We start from the raw sequence: 23,597 nt of genomic DNA, 5'->3' as shown, positions 1-23,597 counted from the left end.
CTACATATACACCAGGGGGGGCACAGCCTTTTCTGGTTGGAGGCCACATTATCAGACTGAAGGAATTCTAGGGGCCGAAAATAAAAGTTAGGGCTCCATTCACACGTCCGCAAAATGTGTCCGCATCCGTTCCGCAATTTTGCGGTACGGGTGCGGACCATTCATTCTCTATGGGGACGGAATGGATGCGGACAGCACACAGTGTGCTGTCTGCAGCCGCAATTGCGGAGCGCGGCCCCGATTTTGGGTCCGCAGCTCCGCAAAAAGATAGAGCATGTCCTATTCTTGTCCGCAGCTTGCGGACAAGAATAGGCATTTCAATGGGGGTGCCAGGCTGGTGTGTTGCGGACCCGCAATTTGCGGGTCCGCAACACACAACGGACGTGTGAATGTAGCCTTAAAGGGAACCTGTCAACATGTTTATACATATAAAAGTAAAGGTACCTCCAAACTTTTCTTCTAATACTCTTTAGGCTACTTTCACACTTGCGTTCGGGGTTCCGCTTGTGAGCTCCATTTGAAGGCTCTCACAAGCGGCCCCAAACGCATCCGTACATCCCCAATGCATTCTGAGTGGATGCGGATCCGCTCAGAATGTATCAGTCTGGCAAACGGATCAGTCCAGACTTACTATGGAAGAAAATGGGGACGGATCCGTTTGAAGAAGTTGACACAGTATGGCTCAATTTTCAAACGGATCCGTCCCCCATTGACTTTCAATGTAAAGTCTCGACGGATCCGTCTGAGCAACTTTCACACTCAGAACGTCATAGCCTATTCCCCGCCCCCTATTCATAGGATCTTTAGTAGATCTTGTACTTTCTGATTAATCTCGCGCATGCTCTCTCCTCTCTTTTCTTTCCACCAATAAAATAGCTTCTTTTATGTATCCTCCCCCTCACGCCACAACGTCCTAGAAAGTTCCGAACAATCCTGTCCCCCAGCCAGGGCTGGTGCAAGGATTTTTGCCACCCTAGGCAAAAGCTAATTTTGCCGCCCATTGACCACACCCCTTTTTCAGCCACCTATTGCATGCAACATTAACTATGGTCGTGTACCCTGTGCCAGTCTATGGTCATGTACCCTGTGCCAGTCTATGGTCATGTATATATAATATCCAGCCATTGTCTGCCACCTAGTACCATCCCAGTGATGCCAATTACTCTGCGCTGTTCAGCAGGTTGGCACACCAAACACGAGCAATGCCACCTATTTACTGCCAGGCGCCATTCAGCCACTGTCTGAAATCCTGTGCCACCAGGGCAACATAAAACAGTATGCTGCCTTGTGCCCTCTGCCAGTCTGGCACTGTCCTGCACCCTATACCATTCATAGCCCTTTAGACAGTCTGTGCCACCTATTAGGCTCCATGTGCCACTGCTGGGCACCCTGTGTCAGTCAGAATCTATGGCCCCTAGTCAAGCAGCAGGTGTGCCCTGACCCCTGTACACAAGTGTGTGCCACCCTGCTGCCAGTCACTGTCCTGCAGCATCTGACACCCTAGTGCAGGTTGTCAGAGTGCGGTTGCCAGGGGTGCTCACCAGGTTCTGCTCCTTGCTGTGCTCCAGGTCCGCATTGCCTTGGCTCTTGCCAAGATCATGTGTCTTTGGCGCGTGATCCCGCAAAACCCACCTCTGGAGGTCACTGGTCTCGCGGGATTGCGCGCCCGAAGTCAGGGCCGGTGCAAGGATTTTCTCAACAGAAGCAAATGTACATTCCCCCCCCCCCCCCCATCATTTCACATTTCTGCCCCTAATGATTCATGTCCATTTCTTGCCCCCCCCCCCACCCATCATTTCACATTTCTGCCCCTCATGATTCATGTCCATTTTCTGCCCCCCCCCCCATGTGCTAATATCATAGTGCCATCCTCTCCCCCTGCCCACTAATGTGCCAGTATCAAGTGCCTCTCTCCTCCACGCTCCATGTGCCAGTATCATGGCACCAATAAAATATGCAATTACCTTTGCTACCAGCAAGTAGGGCGGCTACTTGCTGGTAGCCACCCGCATCCTCCCATCCTAAAGACGTCCCATCTGCATGGTTGATTGACAGGGCCAGCGGGATGAGATCTCTCTCTGCTGGCCCTGTTTGCATTCAAAATCTGGCGCCTGCACCGTACCTGTCTTCAGTCGGCGCAGGCGCACTGAGAGGCGGACGCTCGCTCGGCCGGCTCCATCCTCAATGCGCCTGCGCCGATGAACGATCACATCTACACCCGGCGCAGGCGCATTGAGAAGGGGGGACGCTCGCTCAGTCCGCTCCTTACCTCAATGCGCCTGCGGCCGGTGTAGATGTGACGTCATCGAAGCAGGCGCATTGAGAATGGAGGCGGCCGAGCCAGTATCCGCCTCTCAGTGCGCCTGCGCCGACTGAAGACAGGTACGGCGCAGGCAAGCGCCGCACAGACCTTTCACTTACCAGTAGGAGGAGCGGCCCGGCCGGTCACAGACTCGCAGGTAAGTATAATGCTTCTAAATTTGCTAAGGTAACCATGGCAGCAGGACTGCAGTAGCTCTTGGCTGCCATGGTAACCGATCGGAGCCCCAGCGATTTAAACTGGGACACGGATCGTAACTCTCCGCTGCCACGAAGATAGGGGGGGGGGGGGGTAGGCCGCACTGGCCACCAATGAGTTAAATACAGGGGGGTGGAGGGGGTCTGCCCCCAGCTGCCTGGCAGCAGTCATGTACACAGTTCTTTTAGTATATTCTAACCTGAAGCTTCCCCAACGCCATGGGAACGCCTCTTTGTTAGAATATACTGTCGGATCTGAGTTTTCACGAAGTGAAAAATCAGATCTAAAAAGTTTTTATGCAGACGGATCAGCGGATCCGTCTGTGTGAAAGTAGCCCTACGGACAAGGATGACAGAAGCGGATAGCAATCTTGTGTGCATCAGTGTTTTTCTCACGGACCCATTGACTTGAATGGGTCCGTGAAACCGTTGTCCGTCCAAAAAAATAGGACATGTCATATTTTTTTGGACGGACAGGGAAACACGGATCATGGATGCGGCTGCAAAACGGTTGCATTTTCCGATTTTTCCAAGGACCCATTAAAAGTCAATGGGTCAGCGGAAAAAAAAACGGGGAAAACGGAACGACCGCGGATGCACTCAACGGTCGTGTGCCTGAGGCCTTACCCAAGGACTTCAATGGGCGTGTTTAGCCCACATCACTGACCAAAACAGTGGCATGTCGCCGTGGTTTTTTTTAACTGACAAATGCATTGGACTCAATGGTTTCCATGTGCAGTCTATGCAGAACACAGAACCGCACACGTCCGTGAGTTTGAAGTGTGAAGGAGCCTTTGGCCTCCTTCACACGGGCGTCGCGTGTGAAGGCCGGATAGGATGCGGGTGCATCCGCGGGAAAATGCAAGATATTTCCGCGCAAGTGCAAAGCGGTTTAATGCGTTTTGCACACGCATGAGAAAAATCAGTATGTTTGGTACCCAGACCCGAACTTCTTCACAGAAGTTTGGGTTAGGTGTTGTGTAAATTTTTTATTTTCCCTTATAACATGGTATAAGGGAAAAAAATAGCATTCTTAATACAGAATGCATAGTACAATAGGGATGGAGGGGTTAAAAAAAATTTGAAATATTTTAACTCACCGCATCCACTTGTTCACGCAGCCCGGCTTCTCTTCTGTCTTCTTTGATGACCTGGGAGGAAAAGGACCTTTGGGGACGTCACTGCGCTTATCACATGGTCCATCATATGATCCATCACCATGGTGACAGACCATGTGATGAGCGCAGTGACGTCACCAAAGGTCCTTTTCCTCACAGGATCATCAGATGACCGAAGAGAAGCCGGGCTGCGCAAACAAGTGGATGAAGTGAGTTAAATTATTATTAATATTTTTTTAACCCCTCCATCCCTAATTACTAAGCATTCTGTATTAAGAATGCTATTATTTTCCCTTATAAACAATGTTATAAGGGAAAATAATAATGATCGGGTCGCCATCCCGATCGTCACCTAGCAACCATGCGTGAAAAATCGCACCGCATCCGCACTTGCTTTGCGATTTTCACGCAGGCCCCATTCACTTCCATGGGGCCTGCGCTGCGTGAAAAAACACAGAATATAGAGCATGCTGTGATTTTCACGCATCGCACAAGTGATGCGTGAAAATCACCGCTCATCTGCACAGCCCCATAGAAATGAATGGGTCGCGATTCAGTGCGGGTGCAATGAGTTTACCTCACGTATTGCACCCACGTGGAAACTCGCTCGTGTGAAAGGGGCTTTATTCAAGGAGGAACACCGAGCACATATCCATTGACTCTAATGTGTTTACTCACACCTCTTTGCATACAACCTCATGCACACAATATGGACGTACACCTCTGATCTGCATTTTTTGAGGGTTGGGTGTGGACCCATTTATTTCCATAGGCGGCAAAAGATGCAGACAGAACACAGCGTGCTGTTCACATCCGTATGTCCATTGTCGCAGCCCCGCAAAAAAAAAAAAAAGTCCTACAAGGATGGGGACATTTCTAGAGGAGTTTGAAAAAAAAATTGTGGACCACAAAACACTTAGGGCCCCAATTCAGACGACTGTATTTTTTCTTTCCTCATCTGTTCCACATTGTTTGAGGATCGGATGCAGACCCATTCATTTCCATGGGACCGTATAATCCAGACAGCACAGGCATCCGCTTCCGTGTGTCCGCATAAAGATAGAACGTATCCTGTACTTGTCTGCAAAATAGCGGTCCGTGGGCCCATTTAAGTCTGAGGATTGAATTCCCGTATGCAATACGTATTTTTGATGGAAACTTTAACGCCCTGTCAGGTCATCTTTCCTTTGAATCTTTATTAAATGATAACCTCCCATTTTTTTGCGGATCCGCAAAAATAACAGAAGAAAATACATTCCATTTTGTTGTGGACATGCAGAAGATTTAGCTGAACTGATCCAGATATCTGCGGACCGCAAATAACATACGGCCTTCTGAATGGGGACTTAGGGCCTCTTGCTCTGAACGTATTTTCCTTTCTGTGTCCGTTCTGTTTTTGGGCGCGGACTTTATACTGAAACCATTCATTTCAATGGGTCCACCAAAAAAAAATAAAACGGAAGTTACTCTGTCCGTTCCGCAAAAGAATGGAACATGTCTTATTATTGTTTGCATCCACGGACAAGGGTAGGGACTGTTCTATTAGGGGCCGGCTGTTCCGTAAAAAACTGAATGCACAAGGACGTCAATCCGTTTTTTTTCGGAATCAGTTTTTTGCGGACCGCAAAATACATAGTTCATTTGCATGAGCCCTGACTTTGCACCAAACTTACCCATTGAATTCTATGTGTCTGAAAACCCTGACAGAACACATGTGCATCAGTGTTCCGTCAGTGATTTTTCAGAAAATCCAGAAACATGCGCCCCTCACAGACCATCGCTCACGTAGACAACCCCGACTTTCCTGTCACAGACGGGTTTGAGCATTAAACCCGTGGTCGGAGCCGAACACGATACAGACAATAATCCAGCCTCACACTACACTCTGCTATTATAACCCCCCACATCTAGATAAGGGTACGGTACTTTCACCCACTTGCGGCAGAGGATTCCGGCAGGCAGTTCCGGATGCTAACGGATGCATTTGTGAGGACTGGATCCGGATCCGGTCCTGACAAATGCATTGCAATACTGGATCAGTCTCTCCGGTGTCAATCCGGAAAAAACTTATCCGTATTATTTTGTTGCATTTTTAAAGGTCTGCACATGCACAGACCTGTAAACCAGATCCGATTTGCCAAAACACTTAATGCCGAATCCGGCACTAATACACTTCAATGGAAATTAATGCCGGATCCGGCAAGTGTTCAGGATTTTTGGCCGGAGAGAAGACTGCAGCATGCTGCGCTATTTTCTCCATTTAAAAAAAGCGGGACAGAACTGAAGACATCCTGAACAGATTTCTCTCCATTCAGAATGCATGGGGATAAAACTGATCAGTTATTTTCCAGTATTGAGCCCCTAGGACGGAACTCAGTGCCGGAAAAGAATAGCACTAGTGTGAACGTACCCTAAGGAAGAAAATAAATAAAAAAAATATATATACTTTTGCCACCGTCTACTAGCCGTACAAAATTGGGCAATCCCGTTAACTAATTAGATGCCAGACAGAGGCAATTCCGTGATTGATAATGGGCCCCCTCTCCCCCATGACTCAGCCTGACGCCAAGGGCTCCACCTAAACTCTTTGTCCCCAGACTGTCGTGGTATAATTGTGAATTAACCCAGTAGATTGGAGTAGTCCTGCCACACGATCAGAGTTGTTGTAGGCCACGTCTTCCTGCCAGGAAAAGCCACAATTTTACCATAAGGATCACGTGCCCCATCCTAAGGCTACTGGTTTTTGCTTGCAAAAGTTTGTCATTTTTGACAGGTTTTAGAGTTTTTTAGTTTTAATAATTTTTTGATCATTTTTTGTTGCTGAGTGTTTTATGGTTTTCTAGCTAAAAATAAATTTAAAAAAAAAAAGCATAATTTTTTTTTTTTTTAAGAAGCAGTATTCAAGCCCCCTGTCACCTGCCCAGACAGATAGAAGACAGCACGATGACGTCACAGCACAGCCCATGACGTCACGGAGAGGCCTCACCGTCCACGCCGCCGTCCTGCCCCTGCTCTCGCCTCCTCCACACGTCCCCGTACGGGTCCTCGTTATTCCACAGCGGCAGATAATGCCTCCTGTCCCCGGAGAGCGGGCTGGCCGGTGGCCGGAGCTGCTGCGGCTCCCCGGGGGGGCCCCTCCTGGCCCGGGCTCCAGCTCCTCTATGCACCACCAGTCCGCTGGCCACCTTCTTCTCCAGGTAGCGGTACAGGCAGCAGCGGACGAGCACCGAGCAGCCGCAGCGCAGCCGGTTCCCCTGCACCAGGTGCCGGAGCTCCGGGGACAGCAGCCAGGTGTCCTGCTCGGCTCCGGCCCACAGGGTGACATCGTATGAGTAGCCGGAACTGCTGTCCCCCAAGTACCCGCTGCACGGCCAGCACGGCCCACCGGCACCGGCTCCCGCACCGCCGCACCTCAGTCTCAGGGACACACGTTCCCGGGTACGCCGCAGCCAGGAGGACCGGGGCCTGCCCTGCCGGGGGGACTGGGGGACCGCCGGACGAGGGACCGAGGGCTCCCGGGGGCATCGAATTCAGAGAAGGGCTCGTACATGTTGTCCCCCGCGGGTGGAAGGCGCCGGGGGGGGGGGGGGCCGTCCGCTCTTCCGTACACAGCACGTTTGAAAACAGCACAGAAAATGTGGGGCTGGCCAAACAACCGCCCACCGGCCTCATGCCGCCTTCTTATTGGTCAGTTTCTCTCACGTGATATCTAGTTTTCTTTTTATGAATATTTGAAAAGGACATTTCAATTAGTTGCGGTGACGAGCTGAGGTAAATCAGCTGCAAGGGACTGGCACAAAAGACTGTGATATAAAGGGTTAAATGAATTCAGGCCACTGATGAGGGCCTTACCTAAACTAGTTCTGGGCGCAAAGCATAGCTGCCAGCTGTCCCAGGCTGGAAATGGGTGGGGCTTACACAGACCCCACCCACAAGAGGGTGTTCCTAGGCAGGGGGAGGCAGCAACTGTCAACATTGACCAACTGAACAACTGTCAACATTGACCAAACATGTCAAAGTGGGCAGATGGACTCTTTTCACCGATTGGAATTAGTAAATGGTGTTTTTAAGGGTTAAATGAATTTAGGCCGCTGACGCTGCCAACATACACAGGGTGGTCCCCGCACCATATATTCGTTAATTTCTAATGATAATTTGTTTTCCCTTAGTCCTAACAGTGGCACAGATGGGGTATTCTGCCCCTGTGGACTGGTTAGAACAGGTGGAGGTTTTAATGAAATAAAAGAACTGAACATATACACGCCCTCCCAGCCCCCAATAAAGAGGGGCGTGACCCTCAGGACATTGTGTAATTACAAGTAGACAAAAATAACCACAATTACTAAAAAAAAAGGGGGGGGGGGGAATTTGTGTGCCACTGTTAGGACTAGGGTTGTCCCGATACCGATACTAGTATCGGTATCGGGACCGATTCCGAGTTTTCTCGGCGGTACTCAGCCGCCGATACCCCGCCCCGATACATAAATAGAATACTATGGGCGTAACTATGGGCGGGGCCCGGTGCAGTCACTGTACTCTTACACCGGGCCCCGCCGCTCACCGAAGTATTTATAAACGTGAATCCTTATCCTGTTGTTAAGTTGAACTAACGCTGCCCTCTCCCATGTTCCCATGTCCCCCCTGTATCCCCACAGCACTTACTTAAGCTTCCAGAGCAGGCAGAGCAGACGGCAGCAGTAACGTCACTCACTGACGTAGAGCGCCTGCTCCGCCCACTTATGAGTGAAGCAGGCGCGGCAGGCGCGCGACGTCAGTGAGTGACGTTACTGGTGCCGTCCGCTCTGCTGCTATGGAAGCTTAAGTAAGGTGCTGTGGGGATACAGGGGGATACAGGGGAACATGGGAGGAGGGGCAGCGTTAGTTCAACTTAACAACAGGATAAGGATTCACGTTTATAAATTACTTCGGTGAGCGGCGGGGGCCCGGTGTATTGGGGGACACCTGTTATGAGGGGGATCTGTGGATGACATATAGCAGTGTCATCCACAGGATCCTCCCCATAACAGTTCCATCACAGATCCCCCACCAAATAACAATGCCATCCTCAGATCCCCCCACCCCATAACAATGCCATCCACAGATTATCCCACCCCATAGCAGTACCATCCACAGATCCCCATAACAGTGCCATCCACAGATCCCCCATAACAGTGCCATCCATCAGATCCCCCTTAACAGTGCCATCCACAGATCCCCATAACAGTGCCAGCCACAGATCCCCCATAACAGCACCATCCACAGATCCCCATAACAGTGCCATCCACAGATCCCCCATAACAGTGAGCCAGCCACTGAGCCCCCCATAATCAGTGCCATCCACAGATCCCCATAACAGTGCCATCCACAGATCTGCCCATAACAGTTGCCATCCACAGATCCCCCATAACAGCACCATCCACAGATCCCATAACAGCGCCATCCACAGATCCCCCATAACAGGTGCCATCCACAGATCCCCCATAACAGTGCCATCCACAGGTCCCCCATAACAGTGCCATCCACAGATCCCCCCACATGACAGTGCGTCATCCACAGATCCACAGATCCCCCAAACGGTCACATGACATTTATAAAAAGTATCGGTATGCGGTATCGGTGACGTACTTGAAAAAAAGTATCGGTACTTGTACTCGGTCCTAAAAAAGTGGTATCGGGACAACCCTAGTTAGGACTAAGGGAAAACAAATTATCGTTAGAAATTAACGATTCCCTTACGTCCTAACCAGTGGCACAAATGGGGATTTAGCAAGTAGAAACCCCCATGGGAGGGTCCTCATGCCTGGCGGAAGATAACACTGTCCAGCCAAATGAGGAATAACTATGTATTCTAGCTTCAACTCTATAGTGTGAGATAAAAGTGGAGTGAGAACTCCAAGAAGTTGACTTACAGATCACGTCCAATGGGATCGAGCTTCTCTCTGCAAAAGAAGTGGCCACTGCTCGAGTAGAGTGGGCCCTTCCAAATTCAGGGGGCTCCGAGCCCTGAGACATATAAGACTCCCGAATTGCCTCTTTAATCCAACGACTGATGGAGGGCTTAGAGGCTTTCCTCCCCTTATGGGTACCGGAAAAAAGGATAAGGAGGTTTTCATCCTTTCTAAATACCTTGGAGCGTTCCAGGTAAATCCTAAGACATCTCGAAATGTCGAGGGTATGGAGCCCTCTTTCCTCAGAGGAGGGGGGTGGAGCCAAAGTTGGCAGGGAGATCACCTGGTTGATATTATCAAAGGAAGGAACCTTTGGAAAGAAAGTAGGCAAAAATTTGAGAAGTACCCGATCCTGCAGGAACTTTGTATAAGGCTCAAAGGCAGAAAAAGCCTGGAGTTCCCCAACTCGCTTTGCAGAGGTAACAGCCAACAAGAAGGTGATCTTCCAGGTCAGGAACTTGAATCCCGCCTCCTCTAGGGGCTCAAAGGGGGGAGATGATAACCCCCTGAGCACGACCGATAAATCCCAAACAGGGATAGGTCTGATTACTGTAGGCTTTAATCTTGAGGCTCCCTTCAGGAATCTCTTGATAAGGGGGTCTTGAGAAACAGCTCTGTTGAGACAAGCAGAGATTGCTGAAATCTGCACTTTAAGGGTAGCGGATGATAGCCCCTTGTCCAGACCGTCTTGTAGAAATTGGAGAATTATCGGGATGGAAGCTTCAGCGGATGTTTGCTGATGCCTAGTACACCAGGATGAGAAAATCTTCCAGATTCTGGAGTAGGCCTTATTGGTAGCTTCTGATCTAGAATGCTCTAAGGTTCTGAAGACAGACCCTGATAGCCCTTCTATCCTTAGAAGGGACTGATCAACCTCCAGGCCGTCAGGTTGAACATTTGAAGATTTTGAGGAGATCTGGGTGTCCCCCGACACCAGTACTCTCTATGGGGGAAGCCTCAGAAATTGACCCCGACTCATCTGTAAGAGTTGGGTAAACCAAGCTCTTTTCGGCCAGTATGGGATAATGGCGATGACTGACGCTTGGTCCTGCCTGATTTTCATCAAGGCCCTTGGTATCAAGGAAATTGGAGGGAAGATGTAGGCCAGCCTGAACCTCCATGGGATTGACAGAGCATCTATAGCCACCGGGTTGTCCTCCCTGTAAAGGGAGCAATATCTCTCCACCTTGGTGTTGAACCTCGTTGCCATGAGATCGATCTCTGGCATGCCCCACCTGAGCGTTATCTCCTTGAAGACCTCTGGATGAAGTGACCATTCTCCGGTTGGAAGACCTCGGCTCAGGCGGTCCGCTATCACATTGTGAACTCCGCGGATGTGAACGGCTGACAAGTGGGTGAGGTTCATTTCTGCCCAATCCAGTATCACCCCTATCTCTCTCAGGAGACTTTGTGAACTCGTGCCTCCCTGCTTGTTGATATATAGTACAGCAGTCATGCTGTCTGATTGTATCTTCACGGCCTTTCCTCGAATGGAGGGAGCAAAATGAAAAAGAGCTAGTCTGATCGCTCTGATCTCCAGGAGATTCGATGACAATAACCTCTCCTGAGGTGTCCAAGTTCCCTAGACTGTCTTGTCCTGAAGATGCGCACCCCAGCCTACTAGGGATGCGTCTGAAGTAAGTATGATCCAAGAGGGCTGGATCAGGGACTTGCCGTCCTCGAGGTGGGACCACCACCTTAGAGAGGATCGGACTTTGTAAGGCAGGGAGAGCACGGAATTGAGTCCCACTGGACCGTGATTCCACTTGGCTAGTACTTCCGACTGGAGCGGACGTAGATGCCATAATGCCCAAGGTACCGCTTCTGCGGTTGAAGACATTAGTCCTAACATCTTCATCCATGTTCGAATCGTTACCTATTTTGGTACAGAGAGAGAACGGGCTGTTCGTTGCACGGATTGCCTTCTTGCGGGAGTGAGATGAATCGTCATCCTGACTGAATCCACCATGAACCCCAGGAACCTTACCGAGGTGGCTGGTTGAAGTTGGGATTTGTCCCAATTGATTATCCATCCCATCTGATGCAGGAATGTAACAACCTGTTGGATGTGTTGGGACAGGATCGCTTGGGAAGGAGCTCTGAGGAGCCAGTCGTCCAGGTATGGAACTATACTCAGGCCCTGAAGCCTTAGAGCGGCCACCACAGAGACCACCACCTTGGTGAAAGTGTGTGGGGCTGAAGAAATCCCAAACGGGAGGGCCACAAACTGAAAATGTCTTAGGACCCCGATCCTACCGCGATCCTTAAGAATCTTCTGGACCCAGGATGGATGGGAATATGGAGATAAGCATCCTTGAGATCTAAGGTTGCCAAGAAATCTCCCGGCAAAAGAAGATTGGTCACCGACTGGATAGTTTCCAAACCGAACTTCTTTTGTTTTATGAAACGGTTGAAGAACCTCAAATCTATAATCATCCTCCAACCTCCGGTATTCTTGGGTACCAGGAAAACTGGGGAGTAGATACCTGTTCCCCTCTCTTGGAGAGGAACCTCTTCTAAGGCCCCCTTCTGAAAGTATTCTAGCACATAATTCTCTAGAATCTCTTGCTTGTTGCTGGGAAGAGGCCTTGTTTGGACGAACTTGTCCGGAGGCGGACTGCTCAAGTCCACAAGGTAGCCCTGAGAAATTATGCGCAGGACCCAAGCGTCCTGGATATGAACCTGCCAACAAGGTAGAAAATGCTGTAGGCGACCGCCTACGGGAATGTGGGGAGAAGGGAGCCTGGGATTTCCAGTCAGACCGGCTAAATACCAAGAGCCTCGAGGAGGCCCGCAATCAGAGCGCCGAGGATTTCTTGGGGGGTCTAGAACCCCGAGAGTATTTTCCTCCTCTACGGGAGCCCCAATCCCTCTGGGCTCTGGGTTGAGGTTCAACCTGGAACCGAACCTCTTGCCCCGACCACGAAAGGTCTGCTGGGGAAGGGACTTGCCCTTCTTGTCCGACAGCCCTTCCATTATTTGGTCAAGCTCTGCACCAAAGAGTTTGCCGGGTTCGTATGCCATGGCACAAAGATTGTGCTTCGAGGTCGTATCGGCCTTCCATGGTTTCAACCAAAACGGACGCCTGCCCGCGGTTGAGAGAGCCATGGACTTAGATGCCAGCTTCAACTGTTGTGGAGCTGCGTCACACAGGAAGTCTATGGCAAGGCTGGCCGTTTTACATGAGGCCAGAATGTCGTCCCTAGAGACCCTCTGGTCTAGGTCATATTGAATCTGGGTGAATCTTGTCTTTAGGAAATTCGCCACTTCAGAAGAAGAAATCGCGACTGAAGCGGAGGCCGAGGCTGAGGAATAAGAGCGCCTAAGGGCGCAATCCGCCTTCCGATCCATTGGATCTTGCAAACTTGACCCGTCGTCTGATGGGATTAGGGTCCTTCTTGATAGCTTCGAAATCGCCATGTCCACCTTTGGGACAGGCCCCCAGGAAGATATCTGATCCTCTTTGACCGGAAATACTGCCTTAAATATTTTGGTCAACACTGGACCTTTCTCCGGCTTTCTCCATTCCGTCTTCATCAGAGACAGGAGAGAATTGTCTGCTTTAAAGGCCTTAGGCCCCCTAGAGGCAGAAGATGAGGCTTCCCCCGGATCAACGTCCTGGTCCCCCGACCGGATGGATCTTAATAGCCGCTGGGCTTTTTCAGGTGGAAAAAAATACGAAAAAAACCGTCCTCCTCCTCAGGGAGGAAGAGGCCTGAACCTATCTCTCGCATCCTGAACCACCCCGATACCTCCATCGCGGTGATGGGGAGAGGAGGAACGACAGCGTTTAGAACCCTGGGCATCTTTCAACTCTTCTATGGAAGCGTTCACTCGGTTCATATTGGTCTCCATATAGCCCTTTACCCAATCGACAACGTCGTGGACCGTCGGCTCCAGCTGGGGGAGTGTCTTGGCCTACAGGAGGGGGGCACCGGGAAAAGTCGTAGGTGTCCTCCAGCTCGATCTGGCAGTCATGGCAACTGCAGGTGACGTTTCTTGACAGTGGACTTCCTGCTGGGCTCTCGATCACCGTCCCCGGTAGAAGACATGGCTGAAAATAGAAGAGATATGAATTAACCATAAATTCAAAGAAAAAAGACCTTTAACAGTAAGCTTCAGATCTTTACCCAGAAGATCCTAGCAAGGTCAAAGAAAAAAGCTTATTAGCAATAACAGAGGATTTGCAAGTAAACGGCACTAGCCAAACCAACACACACGGACAATCTCAAGGTTGACAGAAAACTGCGCTCCGGGAGACTGAACCTGGAGCCTCACCACGCTAAAGGGCTTCTGTCAGCCCACTAACCCGTTTATTTTTTTTTTGCTAATAATAACCCCTACACTGCGATTTATCCATACATAAGTAAAATAATAATTTTGTTCAGTAGAATTTGCTAAAACCCTATTTTTTATAATATGTAAATTACTTTGCTACCAGCAAGTAGGGCGGCTACTTGCTGGTAGCAGCCGCTCCTCCGTGGTAATGACGCCCCCTCTGCTTGTTGATTGACCAGGGCCAGCGGACGGGATCTTCTCCGCTGGCCCTGCCTGTTTTCATTCCATATCTGGCGCCTGCGCCGCGGCCGTACCTATCTTCAAATCGGCGCAGGCGCACTGAGAGGCGGCCCACTCACTTGGCCGCTTCTATCCTCAATGCGCCTGCACCGATGACGTCACATCTACACCCGGCGCAGGCGCTTTGAGGATGAAGCGGCCGAGTGAGTGGCCGCCTCTCTCAGTGCGCCTGCGCCGATTGAAGATAGGTACGGCCCGCGGCGCAGGCGCCAGATATTGAATGAAAACAGGCAGGGCCCAGCGGAGAAAGATCCCGGGCTGATTAGTGGGCTGACAGAAGCCCTTTAAATAGAGTGTTTGGGTGCCCAAACAGAAGCTCCCGCCCACTAAAAGGCCCGGGGTAAACTTTTAAAGCCTACTACCTTGGCTTTATATAAAACATCCTCTGGACCCCAGAGAGGTCCCCTAAATCTGATAAAGGCGCAAAAAAAGCCCTTAACACAGAAATTATTCCCCGGCCGAAGCTGCTGCCAATCGGCCGGAGAGAAAACCGGAACGTGACGTCACTGACGTCACTTCCGCAAGATGGCGGCGCCCAGCAGAAACTGTGGGACGCCAGTACCGCCGCCTTCAATCCTCGGAACGAGGTAAGGCCGAGCGATCCAGACCTAAGGGAGCATTAGACCTCAGACGGCATAGAAAGGAGCGGAAAAGCGCTCCCAAAGGGAATATAAAAACACTCTCTCCACCGCTAGGGATGGAGGAGTAGCCACCCGACCTGTCTTGTCCGCAGGACAGAAAAAAACACGATGTCCTGAGGGTCATGCCCCTCTTTATTGGGGGCTGGGAGGGTGTGTATATGTTCAGTTCTTTTATTTCATTAAAACTTCCACCTGTCCTAACCAGTCCACAGGGGCAGAATACCCCATCTGTGCCACTGGTTAGGACGTAAGGGAAAGTGGAGTTCAGCCTGGGCAATACAGGTTCTGGGCACAAGTACTCTCCTCACACTGGGCAGACTGACACTTTCTCTTTATTTAAAGGGAACCTGTCACCTGGAAAAGACCATTTACACTAATCACAGTACCTTAAAGTATCTCTCATAGTGTGCCCAAAGATTTATTCATATCTTCTTTCTGCGTTGTGCTGTCTCATAAAATCGACTTATAAAACTGTGTTTGGCATCTTTTTGAAGTCGTGCTGAAGTCACGGGGGCAGTGGCCTCCTTGACTCAACCGTCGGATAAGCCCGCCCTATACCGCTCCTCCGCATATTGATGGACATTTTTCCCTGTAGCCGTGACCGCGCTCTTCTCGCGCATGCGTCGTGCGTGTCCTGCCACAGCATGATCCCGGCTACGGCTCCCTCCCTGGCATCTTCTTGTTCACTGCGCCTGCGCCGTTCCTATACAGCGCGCTCGCGCCCATCGCTTCTCCCCTGCGGCGTGAGCGCGATCACTGTCTGCTTGCACTGCAGCACAGGCGCAGTGAACATGCATGCATTACTATATTACTATAATATAGTAAATTAATATACTATTACTACATTGTTTGAGTCGCATTGCCTACCTAGTGAACCAGGTATATGAGTGCCCATTCTATTTTTATCAATATACTGAATACTATGAATAGCCCCTGGCCCTATCTTATATGAAGGATGGCCTTATGCCTATCCCATGCATGCTTAAACTCCTTCACTGTATTTGCAGCTACCACTTCTGCAGGAAGGCTACTCCATGCATCCACTACTCTCTCAGTAAAGTAATACTTCCTGATATTACTTTTAAACCTTTGCCCCTCTAATTTAAAACTATGTCCTCTTCTAGCTGTTTTTCTTCTTTTAAATATTCTCTCCTCTTTTAACTTGTTGATTCCCTTTATGTATTTAAAAGTTTCTATCATATCCCCTCTGTCTCGTCTTTCTTCCAAGCTATATATGTTAAAGGGGTTATCCCACTTCGCCTATTTATACTTACCTGTTGCCAGCGCGCCTTTCACTTCCTGGATTCTGGTTGGGGGCGGGCTTCATCTTGATTGAAGTCTTCTCCCGGCCGGGTCGCGCGCTGAGCTGAACGCACACACGCCGCCGCGCATGCGCCATGGTGACTTATACTCACCTAAAGAATTATTAGGAACACCATACTAATACGGTGTTGGACCCCCTTTTGCCTTCAGAACTGCCTTAATTCTACGTGGCATTGATTCAAACAAGGTGCTGATAGCATTCTTTAGAAATGTTGGCCCATATTAATAGGATAGCATCTTGCAGTTGATGGAGATTTGAGGGATGGCACATCCAGGGCACGAAGCTCCCGTTCCACCACATCCAAAGATGCTCTATTGAGTTGAAGATCTGGTGACTGTGGGGGCCAATTTTAGTACAGTGAACTCATTGTCATGTTCAAGAAACCAATTTGAAATGATTTGAGCTTTGTGACATGGTGCATTATCCTGCTGGAAGTAGCCATCAGAGGATGGATACATGTTCTCATTCGGTTTACGCCAAATTCGGACTGTACCATTTGAATGTCTCAACAGAAATCGCAGACTCATCAGACCAGGCAACATTTTTCCAGTCTTCAACAGTCCAATTTTGGTGAGCTCGTGCAAATTGTAGCCTCTTTTTCCTATTTGTAGTGGAGATGAGTGGTACCCGGTGGGGTCTTCTGCTGTTGTAGCCCTCCGCCTCAAGGTTGTGCGTGTTGTGGCTTCACAAAGTTTTGCTGCATTACCTCGGTTGTAACGAGTGGTTATTTCAGTCAACGTTTGCTCTTCTATCAGCTTGAATCAGTCGGCCCCATTCTCTCTGACCTCTAGCATCCACAAGGCATTTTTGCCCACAGGACTGCCACATACTGGATTGTTTTTCCCTTTTCACACCATTCTTTGTAACCCTAGAAATGGTTGTGCGTGAAAAATCCAGTAACTGAGCAGATTGTGAAATACTCAGACCGGCGCCCGTCTGGCACCAACAACCATGCCACGCTCAGAATTGCTTAAATCACCCTTTCTTGACATTCAGTTTGGAGTTCAGGAGATTGTCTTGACCAGGAGCACACCCCTAAATGCATTGAAGCAAACTGCCATTATGATTGGTTGACTAGATAATTGCATTAATGAGAAATAGAACAGGTGTTCCTAATAATTCTTTAGGTGAGTTTTTTCTGTCCAGTATAGTACAGAGCGGCGTGCACGTTCGCGGCTCTGTACTATTCTGTCCAGGAAGAAGTCACCATCGTGCATGCGCGCGGCTTGCGTGTTCAGGACAGCAAGCGGCCCCGGCCCGGGAGAAAAGGAGGAGTCTCTGCGGAAGCGCGGCCACAGGATTCCGAGAAGAGAGCGGTGGCCGTAACCAGGGGAGGACCAAATTGCAACAACGAGGTAAGTGGGGATGAATTTTATCCTAACGTGGGAATTTGTTAATCAAATATATTTAACAAAATGATCACTGTCAAATCATTAACAGATTGAACAGTGATCATTATGATGGAATACCACTTAAGGTCCCTTTAACCCTTTACTGTAGTTTTATCCTGAAATCCATGTACTAGTTTAGTAGCTCTTCTCTGAACTCTCTGCAAAGTATCAATATCCTTCTGGAGATATGGTCTCCAGTAATAGCGCACAATACTCCAAATGAGTCTCACTAGTGCTCTGTAGAGCGGCATGAGCACCTCCCTCTTTCTACTGGTAATTCCTCTCCCTATACACCCAAGCATTCTGCTAGCATTTCCTGCTGCTCTATGACATTGTCTGCCTACCTTTAAGTCTTCTGAAATAATGAACCATAAATCCCTTTCCTCAGATACTGAGGTTAGGACTGTATCACAGATTTTATATTCTGCTCTTGGGTTTTTACGCCACAGGTGCATTATCTTGCACTTATCAACATTAGATTTTAGTTGCCAGATTTTTGGACCATTCCTCTAGTTTTCCTAAATCCTTTTCCATTTGTGTATCCCTCCAGGAACATCAACCCTGTTACAAATATTTGTGTAATCAGCAAAAAGACACACCTTACCATTGAGGCCTTCTGCAATTTCGCTGATAAAGATATTAAAACAATATGGGTCCCAGAACAGATTCCTGAGGTTACCCCACTGGTAACAAGACCATGGTCTGATATACTCCATTGACTACAACCCTCTGTTGTCTGTCCCTCAGCCACTGCCTAATCCATTCAACAATATGGGAGTCCACGCACAAAGACTGCAATGTATTGATAAGCCTTCTATGTGGGACAGTATCAAAAGCCTTACTAAAGTCTAGATAAGCGATGTCTACTGCAACTCTGCCATCTATTATTTTAGTCACCCAATCAAAAAAAATCAATAAGATTAGTTTGACCTGATCTCCCTGAAGTAAACCCATGCTGTTTTTCATCTTTCAATCCATGGGATTTTAGATGTTCCACAATCCTCTCCTTAAGTATGGAAAAATTCCCCATTGTTGATGTCAGGCTTACTGGCCTATAGTTGCCCGATTCCTCTCTACTACCTTTCTTGTGGAATTGGCAACAACATTTGCTAATTTCCAATCTTTTGGGACGACTCCTGTTACAGTGATTGGTTAAATAAATCTGTTAATGGTTTTACTAGTTCACCGCTAAGCTCTTTTAATAGCTTTGTGTGTATCCCATCAGGCCCCTGTGACTTATTTGTATTAATTTTAGACAGCTGACTTAGAACCTCTTCCTCTGTAAAGACACATGCATCAAAAGATTCATTAGTCTTCTTTCCTAACTGAGGTCCTTCATTTTCCTTTGTAAAAACTGAACAGAAGTATCATTGAGGCAGTCAGCTAGTTCTTTATCTTCTTCCATATACCTTCCTTCTTTTGTTTTTTAATTGGTAATTCCTCGTTTTAGTTTCCTTTTTTCATTTATGTATCTGAAGAATGTCTTATCGCCTTTTTTCACTGACTGTGCTAATTTCTCTTCTGCCTGTGCTTTAGAAGCTCTTATAACTTGCTTGGCCTCTCTCTGCCTAATCTTAAAAATTTGCTTGTCATCCTCGTTTCTTTTATTATTATAATAACTAAATGCTATCTTTTTGTTTTAATGATTTTGGCCACTTCTGCTCAGTACTACAGTGGTCTCTTCTTTTTTTGCTTTTACTGACAAGCCTAATGCAATTATCTGTTGCATTCAATAGTGCCACTTTTAAGTAGTCCCATTTCTCCTGGACTCCATTCGAAACTGTTCCAATCTGATAGGACTCGTATATCAATAATCTAATTTTAGAAAAGTCTGTTTTTCAAAAATCTAAAACTTTTGTTTTTGTGCTTATAGTAACCACACTGACTGGTGATCACTAGATCCCAAGCTTTCCCCTACAATAATATCAGATACCAAATTCCCATTTTAAATACTAAGTCTAAATGGCCTCCTTCCGGGTTGGCTCCTCCACTACTTGCTGTAGAGAGAATCCCAGTAGGAATTTAGAATATCTGTACTCCTGGCGAAACTAGCTATTTTGGTTTTCCAGTTTACATCAGGAAGATTAAAGTCTCCCATGATAACTTCCCTTTCAATTTCATTTAACTATTTCCTCAACTATTAGATCATCTAATTCTTTGACTTGGCCTGGTAGTCTATATATCACACCTACACGAGTTGCCTTATGATTATCAAGCTGCAAGGTAACCCAAACTGACTCTAAATTGGTCTCACCAACTTGTTTAGAATAGATTTTATGCTATCTTTCACATACAGGGCCACTCCTTCCCCTTTCTTGCCTTCTCTGTCTTTCCTTAAAATATTGCTTCATTAAATAATTCCCAAATACCTTACATTAGTTATAATGCTTGTTTTGTCTGGGGAGCAATTATTAGGAGAAACAAAATTGCCGCTGTCCTATTAGTCCACACAAAACCTGTCCTAATCACACAGGATGACAAGTTACTTCAGAACACTGAGCTAAAGAACTGCCTCATCTTCTCTCTGCTTTACACTGTCAGGATTATGATCCTGAATACAGATGATAAGAGCTTTATCTGAATCCCTGTTGGAATTGAGTTCATGAGCAGATGTGGCTAATAAGTCAGCAGCACTTGTATGCAGTCTCCATTACCACAGCCCCACATTACCACAGTCTGGCCTGTCCTTCCTCTCTGTACTTCATGTCTCCTCATGAACTCCATTCCACAAAGATTCAGCTAAATATCATAATTAAACTGTTAAGCAGAGCATAGAGGATAATGAGGCAGCTCTTTATCTCCAGTGTTGTGAAGGAACTTGTCCTCCATGCGTCGATTAGGACAGGTTTCTGTGCATTAACAGGACAGCGGCCATATTTTTTCTCCTGATGATTGCTCCCCAGACAAAACGAGCCATTATAATTAATGTAAGGTATTTGGGAATATATTTATATAAAGTAATATTTACGTATTTTAATTTTCTTAATTCCCAGAGAACCCCTTTAACATTGGGGGTCTGATTGCTGGTCTGACCTGAGGTCTAATGCAAAATATTTTTTTCTTATTGTCCTCTCTAAACACCTAGGTGCGTCATATGGGCCGTATAGTACAAAACATGCGATAACGTGTTTTCAAGGGTTAAATCCAACTCGGCCACTGACCTCGCACTGCCAACATAGAGACATAGAGCGTGATGTCCTGCATCATGTGCACTTCAGTTCAGCTGGCTCAAAGAGGTTGGGCACAGGATCTGGCAATAAAGTGGCAGATGGACACTTTTCACTGATTTAAATTAGTCACTGATGTTTTTAAAGGGTTAATGAATTTGGGTCTCTGATCTCTCACTGGCAACATATAGAAAGTGCAGTTGAATTCAGCCTGGGCCGAACAGGTTCTGGGCACAAGAACTGACATCAAAGTGGGCAGACAGACACTTTTTAGTGATTAGAGTAACTAGCTGTGTTGATTGACTTTGAGCCACTGATCTTTGTGGGGGTTCACATCAGGTTTTTTAAAATATATGCACATGATGTATACATTCAAAGGGTTTCTCAGATGCGATACAGTGGGATTTGTCAGGAGTGGGTTGTAATAAAAAAAAAGTTGAGTACAGGCCAAGGTCAGGGCAGGCAGATATTTGCAATCTGACAAACAGTCCAAGGTCAGGGCGGGCAGCTCAGGGTCAGAACAAGGATGAGGTAAGAAATGAGGTCAAGAAGTGAAGGCCAAAGCCGCAGAACTAGCAGAAATCAGTACACATGCAGATGAATGTAGAACAGCACACCTTTGCTAGACACTAGCAGACTAGAACCTGCTGCTCAGTCAACCCTCCCACAGGAGAAGGTACCTTAAGGGCCGTTTCAACATGAGCGAGTCCATTACGGGAATCACATTCTGTGTGAGCGTGATCCTCCTTTCTGGACTTGCAAGAGCGCAGGGCATTACACTGATTTATAATGCTATGTGCCTCTGATTGACCTTACTTCTATGGGATCATACTGACAGCTTTATGTGTCGTCCTCTCTGGTGGCCGGGACCAGATAGGTTAGTGCTTTTCGCTATAGTGTGCAAGAATGACCACACTGATGGATTGCAGGGTGGTCATAACCATGGACACAAGCAGTGTATAATATGATGGAAAATTAATCCAGCCAGCAAAGGAGGCAATATGGACAATCACAATACATTAGGAAGTGTCTGGTATTAACTTTCTCTACATGATGAATGCTATTTGCTGAAGTGAGGCATCCCCTTTAAAGGTGTCCTCTCACTTCAGCAAGTGGCATTTATGTAGAGAAAGTTAATACAAGGCACTTGCTAATATATATATATATATATATATATATATATATAAAACCTATGAACAGTCATTCAGAGAACACAACATATCAGTACAGCTAGTCCAGGGTGTAGACACTTTGGGGGTCATTTATTTAGACCAGCGTTTTAGACGACGGTCTTAATAAGCCCCCTGCACTAGCAGTGGATCTGCCGAAGTTATGTAGAGGCACACATAACTTTGGTGTATCCACCGCGGCCTAAATCTACGCCAACTTCCTAGCTGTCTTACATTTAAGACAATTTTCAACACCTAAAACAGGCATAGAAATGATGAATGAGATGGCCTGCCGGCCCGTCCCCTTCCCGGCCCAAGCCGGGTTGCAAATGACCCCCTTTCTCTCTTCCTTTATACTTCATTTTATGACATGGTCTCTCACAGTCTCAGCTCCTACCTCAGTGGAATATGTTCCTATTCCACTGAGGAAGGTGTTGAGACAACACGAAACGCGTCTGAATATATATGGCAGCAGCATCGCCAGCAATATTTTAATATATCAAGTACTGGCATTATTGCAAAGATACATCTGTGTCCTATTTGCGGAAGCCGTGACTCTGGGTTCCAACCGTCACAGCAATCTGGCAACGTACAGGAAGATTCACAAGAATGAGGAGCTGGCGTACCAACATACACCTGAGACGTCAGGGGTAAGCAGGATGCCGCACGTGGGGAGAAATTGTGGCGGCTCCACTCTCAGCTGGAGGGACATCGTGGACCTACTGGCAACTGAGAGGTACGGGCGTGTTTTACAGAAGCAGAATTTGGAATGTGGGATCCACCAGACTATATAAGGGAACATAGAACTCAGAAGGATTCATCCACACAGAGACTCCACCACTACATAAGGATCAACAGGGCAGTAAGGCGCAATGGCACACCTCTCCATCTTTATATTTTCAAAATGATTAGTTCTATATGCATGGGAATAACAGTGCACCGCATATATTAATTGTGATGGCACTATGAGAAATATTTATACTACAAATCAATCTACAACATGAGATTTATAAATATATGATTTGGGAACTATTTGATTATTCAAATTTTTTAATTATTTTCATTTTTTATTCTTTTTTTAAACATATTTTTTAATGTGTAAATAACCAAAAACCACGTGGGCCCAGCGGTAAATATTACATTACCCCTTAGAAAGGACTGATTAGAAATTTAGTTATACCACCATTTATCAGTTATAGGTATTGATTTACAGTTGCAAGAAAAAGTATGTGAACCCTTTGGAATGATATGGATTTCTGCCACAAATTGGTCATAAAATGTGATCTGATCTTCATCTAAGTCACAACAATAGACAATCACAGTCTGCTTAAACTAATAACACACAAAGAATTAAATGTTACCATGTTTTTATTGAACACACCATGTAAACATCCACAGTGCAGGTGGAAAAAGTATGTGAACCCCTAGACTAATGACATCTCCAAGAGATAATTGGAGTGAGGTGTCAGCCAACTGGAGTCCAATCAATGAGATGAGATTGGAGGTGTTGGTTACAGCTGCCCTATAAAAAACACACACCAGTTCTGGATTTGCTTTTCACAAGAAGCATTGCCTGATGTGAATGATGCCTCGCACAAAAGAGCTCTCAGAAGACCTACGATTAAGAATTGTTGACTTGCATAAAGCTGGAAAGTGTTATAAAAGTATCTCAAAAAGCCTCGCTGTTCATCAGTCCACGGTAAGACAAATTGTCTATAAATGGAGAAAGTTCAGCACTACTGCT

General features: G+C 47.3%; 1 protein-coding gene across 1 annotated transcript in view; it reads right to left on the bottom strand.

The window, feature by feature from the left end:
• The window catches only part of RADX (RPA1 related single stranded DNA binding protein, X-linked), a 104,800-nt gene extending 91,374 nt beyond the window's left edge, over positions 1 to 13,426 (bottom strand). Inside the window, exons 1-3 of the mRNA XM_040406324.1 lie at positions 13,336 to 13,426; positions 12,070 to 13,239; positions 6,622 to 7,155 (exon numbers count right to left, since the gene is read on the bottom strand). Coding sequence (XP_040262258.1) covers positions 6,622 to 7,155; positions 12,070 to 13,239; positions 13,336 to 13,426 — 1,795 coding nt within the window. The remainder of the gene's footprint in view (positions 1 to 6,621; positions 7,156 to 12,069; positions 13,240 to 13,335) is intronic.
• Positions 13,427 to 23,597: the final 10,171 nt, after the last annotated feature.

The sequence above is a fragment of the Bufo bufo genome, chromosome 8 (assembly GCF_905171765.1).
Source record: "Bufo bufo chromosome 8, aBufBuf1.1, whole genome shotgun sequence".
Classification (NCBI taxonomy): domain Eukaryota; kingdom Metazoa; phylum Chordata; class Amphibia; order Anura; family Bufonidae; genus Bufo; species Bufo bufo.
This window is presented reverse-complemented; position numbering and strand designations above follow the sequence as displayed.